Below are 12,916 nucleotides of genomic sequence, written 5' to 3' on the forward strand. Positions count from 1 at the left end.
ATTCATTTATTTAAGGACCATCAGGGATCATTTTTTTGTTAGTACTTACGACTATGCCTTATAAAATATTGTTAGTATGATTTGTCACATATGATTGGTCTAATGTAATGTTTGCAGGTGGAAACGGGTCGCGAGCAAGTAGTAACAGCAGACGCGGACGAGACGGGAGGCTCCGTGACGCTGGGCGGGCTCCGCGCCGCCGCCGCGTACTCCGTGTCCGTGGCGGGCGCGGGCGGCGCCGCAGCCGACCCGGTCCTCACGAGGACGTTAGCGCTAGCGCCTTTAGCGCCGCCTGTCAATGTCAGCGCTGAGCCAGCTTCACCCACTGTAAGTAGTCAACACAAGTTTTAAGTTTTTTCTCTGTTATGTATATTATGCCGCACCATGGTGTAGTATCTGCTGAAAGTGGTTTAGTTAGTTTAGCGTGGTTCGCGACGCCGCCGCCTACTTCAAGACAAGACTATCAAGAGTTTATTTATCCAAATTCATATTTATCGATTGATACATTTCACGCGATTATGCGAAAGAGAATCGTCTCCATGATGTGTTGGGTGAGGGGGACCGACAGCATTCTGGAGGTGATTGCAAAAAGTTACGAGAATCCTATACTGCCACTTTGGATAGTTTGGATTCTTCAAGTTACAGGAATTGCAATACTTAATAGTTTAATATTATGTACAAATTTAACATTAGTTTTTCAAGTCTAACTAGATCAAAATTCAAAATAAATATTTTCAATTAAACTGAAAAAGTCACTGAAATAAAACGAAATACATGATTGTTCCAGTCGATCCTGGTTCGTTGGGAAGCTCCCCCCGCGCGCACGCACCGCGGCCCCCTCACCGGGTACAAGGTTCGGTTCCGGGCCGCCGGCGCGAGGAGGAAGGCCGACTCTCTCACTACACCCGCTGACGCCAGGCGGGCCGAGTTGAGAGATCTCGACCCTCACACCACATATCAGGTAGTGTGTTATAGATTTAGAACTGTTTACTTAAAGTCGTGACTTAATACAGAAATACTACGATTGAAAATACGCCGCGGCAAGTAAAAGACTTATTTTATGTCTATGTCTAAGTTTTTGTAAATCGCCAAATTATCAAAATCAAAAAATTGCCATAAATTCTGATTTTGAATGTTTTCTTGGTTGTCTGCAGATCCGTGTGTGCGCCATCAACGCAAACGGGTCAGGTCCCTTCAGCGAGTGGCTCACGGCGGCCACACAGGCGCGAGCACAAGATGAGTCCAGGGTGCCGCCACAACCGCCACCACTCAGCAGTAAGTATTTGGACGGGTCGTTTACAGAATTAGGAATTTCTTTTCTGAGGGCCTACCGCTAAAGAATTGTCGCTCGACAATTGTTATCTGGCGCTACCCAAAAACATAAGGACTTCATATATCTTTTTTTTTATTCTGTTTTTTACATTGTGATTTGATTGTGTTGGACCTATGTTGTTTTAAATCCTTTTCCTTTTACAGCTCGCGCCGGCCGCGACTGGATCTCAGTATGGTGGGAGGAAGGTTCTGAAGGAGGGTCCCTGATCCGCGGGTACCGGCTCGGCTGGGGGCTCGGGGTGCCCGACGTGCACGGGAAGGATCTACCCGCCGCTACGCATCATCATGTCATCAGAGGATTAGGTATGCATTGAAGTACCCGAAGACATGGTTTTCTTGGACATACAGGGGGGTGGGTTAATACCAGAAAATCCTGACCCATTTTATCGACTTCAGAAAGTTTATTTACCAATAAAACTAGATTTGATAATTTTTTCTGTCCCCTCATGGGCCACCAGAAAATGCTGCCAAATATATTTCTTTGTTTGTACTTAGTTTTAAAACAAATTAATTTTGTTCACAGAATCTAACGCGGAGTACGTGATATCCCTACACGCATCGAACGCACTAGGCGCGGGGCCTCCAGTGTACGCTACTGTGCGAACGAAGGCAGCAGCTGAAGGCGATGATCTCGAGGAGGATGAGGAGGACGAGGAGGATGAAGAGGACGAGGAGGAACGACCTCCGTTAATACCGCCAGTCGGACTTAAGGTAACTTTTCGCTCATATTGAACTAAAAATGATGAAAACTTCGTAAAAATATGCGAATTAGGAGCCCTATACGGTTTCTTGGTCCCTGACGAAACACTTTCCCTTTATTTTCAGTTTTTAGGGTTCCGTACCCAAAGGGTAAAAACGGGACCCTATTACTAAGACTCCGCTGTCCGTCCGTCCGTCCGTCCGTCCGTCTGTCACCAGGCTGTATCTCACGAACCGTGATAGCTAGACAGTTGAAATTTTCACAGATGATGTATTTCTGTTGCCGCTATAACAACAAATACTAAAAACAGAATAAAATAAAGATTTAAGTGGGGCTCCCATACAACAAACGTGATTTTTGACCGAAGTTAAGCAACGTCGGGCGGGGTCAGTACTTGGATGGGTGACCGTTTTTTTGCTTGTTTTGCTCTATTTTTTGTTGATGGTGCGGAACCCTCCGTGCGCGAGTCCGACTCGCACTTGGCCGGTTTTTAATAGGTCAATATACTTTTTTATCAGGTGATAATGCTGAGCGGCAGCACGGCTGTGGTGTACTGGACCGACCCCACGCTACCTAAAGGGCAGGTCAGTACTTTTTATAAACGAACTTTGAAGAATTATTCAGATACAACATTAGTCAAAGGTCAGTCTTTGTTAACTAGATTTTCACAATGACCAAGATAAGTTTGCAACGATTTTGATAGCACACGCAACACGCAGTGCAAGTGTTATTTTAAACGTCAAACTTCTATGAAATCATGACGTATATATAAAATAACACTTGCACTGCGTGTGCTATCAAAATCCTTGCAGACTTATCTTTGTCCAACTCTATTTATTTATTTAAATGCAGCATTTTTTTGTAATCATTATTTAGTTTACATTTGTCAAGATGAGTAGTCCGAAAGCTAGTGTTAATTGTCATTTTATATTGTATATTCATAGACGGCAACAGACGGGCGCCGCTACGTGGTGCGCTACGCGGCCGCCGGCGCGGGGCAGCGCGCGCGCAGCTTCAACGCCACCGACCTCAACTGCATGCTCGATGACCTCAAGCCTTTCACACTTTACGAGTTCGCTGTCAAACTTATAAAAGGTTAGTATCCTGGTTCGCACCACCAAAGTGTAACTCCATCTGTCGAGAAGGACCATTAGAAGACAACAGACGGGCGACGCTGCGTGGTGCGCTGCGGGGCCGGAGGCGCGGCGTGGCGCTACCGACCTCAACTTAGGGTTGCCAGATCGAAAGGCGCTATTATCGGGAAAAAGTATCAATTTTTCGGGATTTTGGGCCTTAAGTCGGGAAAAAAACCATTCAAATTAAATTAATTGTATTAAAAACAACGATATTTTACATTATTAGCACTACATCAGCTGCAATTTCGCGCACGCTGACGGGCTCGACGCGGGTCGCTTGCTCGCTCGACGACAGTTCGGAACTTGAAATTATTGTTTTATAACGTGAAGCTGTTTTTCGGGACAATTTTCACTTTGTCGGGAATCGGGAACACATGCTAAAAATCGGGAGAATCCCGCCGAATCCCGACCATCTGGCAACCCTACCTCAACTACATGTTCGACGATCTCCAACCATTCACACCTAAGAGTTCGCTGTCAAATTAAAGGTTAGTTCCGGACCAAAGCGTGCACTATATTATCCGGTTCGAAGGACCATTGTCGGATGCAACGGCCATTTTGAAGTGGTAAAGTGTAATTCCATGTTGTGCAGGTGGTCAAGAATCAGCGTGGTCGATGCTGGTGTCCAACACGACACTAGAGGCCACGCCGGCGTCGCCGCCGCGAGACCTGCGCGCGTCGGCCGCCGCGCCCGCCGCGCGGGTCGTGGACCTGGCGTGGACCCCTCCGGCCAAGCCCAACGGAGTTATTACTGGTCGGTCTTCTACAAAAATAATACTAATATTCGTTATTTACTTCAATAAAATAGAACAGTCCGGGACAAATATTAAAAGTAAATGTCACATCACCTTTCTCATAAATACCTATTTATTTTAAGATTCGTACACATCATTTTTCATATATTAATTATGATAATATTTGACTTCTCGAATCAAAGATAAATATAAGTTCTGACAGAACTTTCGTTTCAGAACACAAAAAGATACGTGTAATTATTAATTTTTGTATTATTATTTATTAAAATGAGACTTAAGAGTTTAAAAATCCCGTCCTCGAGATGGCGGAGGTAATTTTAAAACTGATCAAGCCACGTTTTAATAAATAATACTTAGTGTGTAAAAATTGTAGATTTAAATGAGAGTTTCACGTTACTTCAGAATCGATGTATGAAAATGATGAATCCTCTTCGTCAACTTAATGATTCACACTAGGTGTTTATATATGTATGGTATATATGTAGGTTTATTTGTATTAAGTATATGTGTAAGTTTATCAATATAGTTTATATTCATAATGATATAGTCCTGTTTTCAAATTAATTTATTCTAAAAGACACTGCACCTACTTAATCTTTCTGGTTTGACCCATCGGTTGACCGGTAGAGAATGCCTTAAGGCATTAAGTCCGCCATTTGTACCTTCATGTATTATGTGGCCGGAGCGGCAGCGGAAACACAAGCGGATGTGAAGCGTCGTAAATATGATCCACTCTCCCCTGCCTACATAATCGTCCCTTTCGCAGTTGAAACGGCGGGTTGCTGGGGAGCCGACGCGAAGCGCTTCACACGCGACTTAGGACGTCGACTCAGACAGAAAGGGGAAGGCCCCCGCTCCGAGTCGTTCCTCGTGCAAAGGCTGTCCGTGGTGATCCAGCGTGGCAATGCTGCGAGCATCATGGGCACCTTTGCGCCGGGAACGACTTGAAGCGTTGTCTTTTTTTTTAATTTATAATTTTAATTTGTAATTTTATGCAAAATAAATAAATGTAAATCCAGGCTACACGATAATGTACGCGCCGGCGGGCTCGGGCTCGGGGGAGTGGACCGTGCAGAAGGCGGAGGGCGAGCGGGCGCGCGCGCGCGTGGAGCGGCTGCGCGCGCGCACGACGTACTCCTTCAAGGTGCAGGCCAAGAACAGCAAGGGCGTCGGCCCCTTCTGTGCACCCATCTCATACACCACTGGTATTGGTGAGTTGCATTTTTTTTTCACCTCAGCAGCTCGAACAAGGGTACTTTGCTACTTAAAAACAGTGAGCAAAATCGCATTTTGCTCACTGAGTGAGACAAAATGAACAAAATGCGATTTTGCTCACTGTTATTAAGTAGCAAAGTACCCTTGTTCGAGCTTCTGAGGTGAAAACTTAATTGTTGGTATATCTTTAGAAAACATGAGTGAATAGGTAAGCGATGAAAAAGGAATACATTTTTCGGGTTCTCTAATATGTTCTCACTGCTGAGGTGAAAAGTTTTGTGAACTACACGAGATCAAAGTTATTTACATCTCGTGCGCTTTTGAGTCCCTTACTACGCTCAAGATTCTAAATAAGCACTCGAAGAAATATCGAACTTTGATCTCTTGTTGTACAAATAACTATTTTCGTACTGTTTTACAGTTTAAGGATCTGTAGGTATAAACACTGAGTGAGATAAGTTAACGTGTAAAAATTTTATTCAACCAAAATATACGACTAAGATTACTAAAAATAATGTCTCCTATTATGAAGTTCGAAATATTAGAGCAACGCGGTACCAGTAATATATAAAGCCTAATGAGCATGAGTTCTAATTGTGAAAAAACAAATTCTTCATTCGACAGACAATTAAAACACGTTTTATCATTGAATATAGAACGAAATACTGTTAACATACAGAACATGCCTAGTGCGGGGTTCACTGCTATGTGCCTCTGTTAAACTTTTATTGTTAAATAAAGATATTGTTATTGTTATATTATTAAATATCCATGGCCTCTTCACCTAATTGATTTAATTGATTGTTTCATTATTTCTTATCTTAATTGAAATTGGACTCCGTTTTACTACTTTATCATATTTATTTATTTTATGATTTATGTTATGCCAGACACGGGCGGCGGTGGGCTGGCGGGTGCCACATCGGCGTGGCTGTGGGCGTCGGCAGGCGGCGCGTGCGCCGTGCTGGCTCTAGCGGCGGCGCTCGCACTCTCGCTATGTTGCCGCAAGGCGCCGCCACTGTCGCCACATACCAGGTATTTTTTCTTTTAAGTAATCGTACAAGTATACGATATAATTTACTGAATGAAATCAAATCATTTACAACTTAGTCTGAGAAGGTTACATTACAAAGAATAATATTAATTCGTTTTGGTTGAATGTCTAATTAATTTAACCTGAAAACATTAAATGCGTGATCTCATTTTTCTATAAATGTATTTAAACTTTATTGCTCAAAGATAACTATGTACAAATAGCGAACGTAATGCCAAAAGGCATTCTCTACCAGTCAACCATAGGGCCAAACAGAAACACTAAAAGATGGTGCAAGGAAAACGAACAATCCATGCAGTAAAGACAATTGACAAATACATAAATATTATGTAATGATCGCCATGAAACAATAAACTTTATAAACTGAAATAGATGTCATATAACAAAGAAAGTGACAAAAAAAAATTTATTCGTTCCCAAAGTTGAATTAACTTTATCTTAAAGAAAGAACCCTAAATGATGTGAGGATGTGACCCACTTGTCTGTCGCAGCACGTACCAGAAGTCGTCAGCGTCGGCGGGCATCAAGCCCCCGGACCTGTGGATCCACCACGACCAGATGGAGCTCAAGCATCTCGACAAGAGTCTGCACAGCTCAGCTAGTAAGAGTACGCTCACATACTAACACACTCAACCCTCAGGTGACACAACACAACCAAAACTCACTTATTACTTAACACATTCACTACCAGACAAAAAACGGCGCACTACCCCAGAAACCGGTCGTCTATAGCTGCGTATAAAACAACTCGCCCAGCGGGTTGTCCGGCATCTGAGCAAAGTTTACGAGCGCCCACCAGGTGGGTTCCTGGTAGTGAAAGTGTTAAATATAATTCAACAAAAATCGACCTTATTTTGGTGCCAATATTTAATATGGCTATGAACTTTTGGTGGTAATTAGTGAGTTTTGGTTGTCACCTGACGAAATAATTATAAGTAGGTACTTATCTCTGTGTAACCTACGCGTCTATCGTGGTAAAACTTGCTTAGACAACACACATAATTTATGCATGGACTGATGACTGACCAACGATCATGATGATTATAATTTCTGGACGACCCCTTAACAGAATATTTTCCCCTAGTAACTAGTTATAAGTACAAGATCTTTAGCAAATAATTTTAATTCATAATCGGATATTTTGAACATACTCTTACACAATGTTTCATGTCAGGGCGACCGGTCTGGCCTAGTGCGTAGGGACCCTGCCTGTGAAGTAGATGGTCCTGGGTTCGAATCCCGGGAAGGGTTCATCACAGAAATATTTGTTCCTGGTTCATGGGTGTTTTCTATGTATATCCATTGGCCTTTGCGTCTATTGCAGACGATTTATGGTGCAAATCGGAGAGACAATGACCCATAGACTAGGAATCCTCTAGACTGAGTTTAGAGCAATTATTCATGAAACCGATGCTGCCAAAAATACGGCGGTGCGGGGGGACGAGGTGAGCGAATCCCGTGCCGTGATTGGTCCGTTCAAAGACACGGACCAATCACGGCACGGGATTGACTCGAAGATGGAGTAAAACTACCGTATAAGTAGCAGAGGGGGTAGCGCTACTATGCTCAGTCTAGAGGATGTCTTGTCTGTGCAATGACCTCTCCAGACTTAACACTGGGACGGAATACTATGGCTATGTATACAGAATGCTTCCTGTAACCGGAGCAATAAATTAAACTGTAGGCTGTACTTCTTAAACTGACCAACATTTGTTCAGCAACTTTGGAAAATAACTTAGGTTTTGATTTTTATTACACTTTAAAGTTTATTCTAAGACGCAATGTATTGCAAATTTGTTATGTTTAAAGCGTGACAAGCAACGTCAAACACACTGATGTCAGCGTACATTGAAGGCAATATTTATTTTGTGTGAAAAATAAACAAAAATAAAACCAGAATAAAATAACTTAATATAATATCTTTTTAAAAAAAAGGGAACCGCCTTCAAAAAACCAACCCACTGAAAAGTACAAAATAATTTTTATATGGCACCCCTTTACGTGTCCAGTCCCCATCCCACGGCGTAAAGCAATTTTTTGCCAAAAAGTAATTAATACGTTATTACGTATTATTATAAGAAAATTAATAATCATCCGGGTAATTACTTAGTTTTTGAAGTCGGTGCCAAACCAAAATTTTTGAGAACCGATATTTTAGACAACGAAGAACGCTGTACTTGCATTATAAAGACATACTTAGTTTACACATTAATTTAGTTCTTGTAGGTACTACGTACTCGTATTGTTTTTCTGATTGGTAATAAAGACTGTTTTTGTTGGTTTGGCACCGCCTTCAAAAACGAAGTAATTACCCGGATGATTATTAATTTTCTTATTATTACGTATTAATTACTTTTTGGCAAAAAATTGCTTTACGCCGTGGGATAGGGACTGGACACGTAAAGGGGTGCCATATAAAAATTATTTTGTACTTTTCAGTGGGTTGGTTTTTTGAAGGCGGTTCCCTTTTTTTTAAAAAGATATTATATTAAGTTATTTTATTCTGGTTTTATTTTTGTTTATTTTTAATTTTTTAATTATTTTTTATTAATTTTATTTTATTTTTTACTTTTTAGTGATAGGTAGATACTTTATTTATTTTAGGTTTTGGGCTAAAATACTAGTTTGTTAGGCTCTCCATTTAGTCTACTAATGTTGGTGATGGCCTAACTCGATGATAATCGCGACACAACATAATATGACGTTTTGGTGCTAAACGATTTGTATGTATATTGCTCCCACTTCCACTCCCATTCCCAGTCCCAGTTCGAGTCCGACACCCACTCCCACTATTTTATCTAAATCGGTTTTAGCAACATAAATTTGTTGGTAGGTATACCGATAGCATGGCCACCTACCGGGTCTAATTGGTTTTTCAAACCATCCATGAACTGTACACTAAAACCTTCTCCAGAATGTAACAAACACTTTTCTGAAAACCGCATCAAAATCGGTTCAGCCAAACGCGAGATAATCACGAAGAAACATACACACATACATACGGGTCAAACTGAGAACGTCCTTTTTTTAAAGGCAGTTAGAAAAAAGTTCATCGACCCACCTAGTGGAACTCCGCAACATAGGCACACGCCGACAAGTCGGTTAACCAAAACAAAGTGTGCCTATGTTGCACCAAACCTAAGTTCCACTAGGTACAGCAAGGGTTCAGCATCAGCTCTATCTTGGGTACTGCTCTCCCAAGTGTTCATCAAGATGTGACAGATTACCAAAATAGCGTGGGCCTATGTTGCACCAAACCTGAGTTCCACTAAGTACAGCAAGGGTTCAGCATCAGCTCTATCTTGGGTACTGCTCTCCCAAGTGCTCATCAAGATGTGACGGATGACCAAAATAGCGGGGGCCTATGTTGCACCAAACCTGAGTTCCACTAGGTACAGCCAGGGTTCAGCATCAGCTCTATCTTGGGTACTGCTCTCCCAAGTGCTGATCATGATGTGATGGATGACTAAAATAGCGTGGGCCTATGTTGCACCAAACCTGAGTTCCACTAGGTACAGCCAGGGTTCAGCATCAGCTCTATCTTGGGTACTGCTCTCCCAAGTGCTCATCAAGATGTGACGGATGACCAAAATAGCGTGGGCCTATGTTGCACCAAACCTGAGTTCCACTAGGTACAGCCAGGGTTCAGCATCAGCTCTATCTTGGGTACTGCTCTCCCAAGTGCTCATCAATATGTGACGGATGACCAAAATAGCGTGGGCCTATGTTGCACCAAACTTGAGTTCCACTAGGTACAGCCAGGGTGAACCCTGCCAGCCAGGGTGGTTTGGTGCATCAGCTCTATCTTGGGTACTGCTCTCCCAAGTGCTCATCAAGATGTGACGGATGGCCAAAATAGCGTTGGCCTATGTTGCACCAAACCTGAGTTCCACTAGGTACATCCAGGGTTCAGCATCAGCTCTATCTTGGGTACTGCTCTCCCAAGTGCTCATCAAGGCGTGTCGGATGACCAAAACAGCGTGAGCCTATGTTGCACCAAACCTGAGTTCCACTAGCTACAGCCAGGGTTCAGCATCAGCTCAGATCTATGTATACTAAAACCTTCTCCAGAATGTAAGAAACATTTTTCTGAAAACCGCATCAAAATCGGTTCAGCCAAACGCGAGATAATCGCGAACAAATATACATACATACATACATACATACATACGGGTCAAACTGAGAACCTCCTTTTTTTTTTTGAAGGCGGTTAAAAAAGAGAAAGTCTAAAGGATTCATAATTTTTAAAAGTTGCTGAACAAATGTTGGTCAGTTTGAGGAGTACAGCCTACAGTTTAATTTATTGCTCCTGTTACAGGAAGCACCCTGTATATACGTATGTATTTATCTATATAAGTATGTATGTCGTCGCCTAGCACCCAAGGTACAAGCTTTGCTTAGTTTGGGGCTAAGTGTATCTCTGTAAGATGTCCCCTAATGTTTATGAATATGTAATGTGTTTGGTTTCAGTATCGGCCGGTAGCGTGGACGGTCCATCGGCGCTGGCCTCGTCCACGCTAACACTGACGCGCGCGCCCGCCGAGTACGAGCCGGCGCGCCACCCGCCGCCCGCCAGCCTCGACCGGAGACACTACGTGCCCACCTATGTCGGTCAGTGCTGCCCATACACTAGGAATCCTCTCATAGAAGGTAGCATCCTATAGAAGTGGTCTACGCGTGAGGGACAAAACATATACATTCGACCAATCATAGCGTTGCATTGCGCCGCTATGATTGGTCGAATTTATTTGTTATGGTGGGCAACAAATGATCGACTAATCACGGTGGTCAATTTACGGTGGGGAATAAAACAAGATGTGAGACTGTGACAAGGACAAACAATAATAGCGCTTTCGCTGCTATTCCTACTGAAAGATACATAAGACTATCCCGTTCTGTCAGTTATCCCCACCACTCATGCCCAATCCAGTTATACTAGATTCATGAATCCTCTAGACGGAGTTTAGAGCAATTATTTCATGAAACCGATGCTGCCAAAAATACTGGGGTGCGGGGGACGAGGTGAGCGAGTCCCGTGCCGTGATTGGTCCGTTGAAACACATGGACGTCACACAAAGACACTTTAACTCGAAAATGGAGTAAAACTATCGTATATTTGTGGCAGAGGGGGTAGCGCTACTATGCTCAGTCTAGAGGATGTCTTGTCTGTGGTGTTGCCTAAACATATCACAGAGTCACAGAGCTGAACACTAGAAAACACGGTCATTCCACAATAAGAAACTTCGAGTCACATTGCGTGCTTTTATGTATTACAAATTTAAGTGTTAAATATGCTTAGGAATAATATGTCGGACTTTTGTAGAGATCAATTTACGTCATGAGTAAAAAGAAGCACAATAAAATTATGACTTCGGTTGCTTATGCCGTGGATCATCAAGCAGCCATATTCTGTGACATTTATATTTGGGGCATTATCTATGAAAAGGGACCTTATTGTCGATGGCGCTTACGCCGCACAGCATCGCGCGGCATTGTATTTATATCGGAGCATCGTTAATAATGGCGTAAGCGCCATCGACAATAAGGTCCCTTTTCATAGATTACGTCACATTTTAGGAGTAGGTATAGTAAGCTCTGGTCCTATTTCTAATCTTATTTTGCTGTTTTTGCATTTTTCTTACATATTTTAGTAGCTTATGTTTTACCATTTACTCATTTTCGGTTGTTTTATTTTTAATTATTTCCAATTATTTTACTTTGCATTACGTTTTGTTACTGCACGTGTAGACCGACGGTCGCCATCTTGCGCGGGGTCGGATGAGACGGCGCCGCTGCGCGCGTCGCCCGCGCCGCGGTGCTGCAACGTTTGTGCTTATCGACGTGAGTTTTAAAAGTTTTTATTTCGTTTCTTAATTTTGTTTCAATTGTTTACGATATTTAGTTGAAATTGGTTGCTTAATGTTATTTTTAACCCAGTTTAGAAATATTCTAGGTATTTATTAGCTGGAAATTTGAGAAGTGTTAATTTTTTCTTAAAATCTGTTCGCAGTGAACTTTTTCTCGCGAATGTAAATAATAGTACCTGAAGGCAGAAACAAAGCTTTAACAAACTATCAATAGGGTAGGTTCCTGACTCCCGACCAATCAACTAACCAACTAACCAACCATGAACCAACCTGCTCTTTACGAATTCCTCAAAAATTATTGTTATTTATTACTATTACATATGAAGAATTTACGTTCTTTGTAAATTTGACGCCAGACACGACTGTGAAACATTTTTATTTTCTATAGGAAACTAGTTTATTGTTAGCCAGGGCCCCTATTCGACATGTACAACTGTCAGAATCGCGTCCACTTCAATTCAACAGTTGAATGAATCGCATGTTCATCGGTATCAGCGTAATTCGTCCCATTCGTTTTTCGTTCATTTCTTATGTCCGTCTCATTCTGTGTTCGTCACTCATTCTTTATTCGTCTCGATCGCTATATGTCCCTATCGTCTTAAGTACAATTATGTAACCTGTCTCTTTCTTAACAAGTCTTTTTCGTTTTTCGTCACGGTCTTCCTAGGACTATGTCTTTGTTTGTGTCTCTCTTTTTTGGTATCATTCGCACTTTATCTTTAGTCACTTTCGTTATTCGTCTCACTCTTTTTTTGTCTTTAATGGTAACTCGTTCCGTCCTTTTTTGGGCACGTTCGCTAATCGTCCCGTACTAGTAGGTCTTAGTTGCTATTTAAATGTCAGACTATTACGAAATT

The 12,916-nt window shown here is 42.1% G+C and overlaps 1 protein-coding gene across 1 annotated transcript in view; it reads left to right on the plus strand.

Moving 5' to 3' along the window:
- The window catches only part of LOC134659098 (neogenin), a 170,640-nt gene that overhangs the window by 153,120 nt on the left and 4,604 nt on the right, over positions 1-12,916 (plus strand). Inside the window, exons 15-27 of the mRNA XM_063514704.1 lie at positions 118-327; positions 788-961; positions 1,155-1,275; positions 1,477-1,635; positions 1,856-2,043; positions 2,551-2,616; positions 2,977-3,127; positions 3,761-3,922; positions 4,943-5,134; positions 6,029-6,173; positions 6,684-6,799; positions 10,663-10,803; positions 11,941-12,033. Of these exons, the coding sequence (XP_063370774.1) occupies positions 118-327; positions 788-961; positions 1,155-1,275; positions 1,477-1,635; positions 1,856-2,043; positions 2,551-2,616; positions 2,977-3,127; positions 3,761-3,922; positions 4,943-5,134; positions 6,029-6,173; positions 6,684-6,799; positions 10,663-10,803; positions 11,941-12,033 (1,918 nt within the window). The remainder of the gene's footprint in view (positions 1-117; positions 328-787; positions 962-1,154; positions 1,276-1,476; positions 1,636-1,855; positions 2,044-2,550; positions 2,617-2,976; positions 3,128-3,760; positions 3,923-4,942; positions 5,135-6,028; positions 6,174-6,683; positions 6,800-10,662; positions 10,804-11,940; positions 12,034-12,916) is intronic.

Source organism: Cydia amplana, chromosome 24 (assembly GCF_948474715.1).
Source record: "Cydia amplana chromosome 24, ilCydAmpl1.1, whole genome shotgun sequence".
NCBI lineage: Eukaryota > Metazoa > Arthropoda > Insecta > Lepidoptera > Tortricidae > Cydia > Cydia amplana.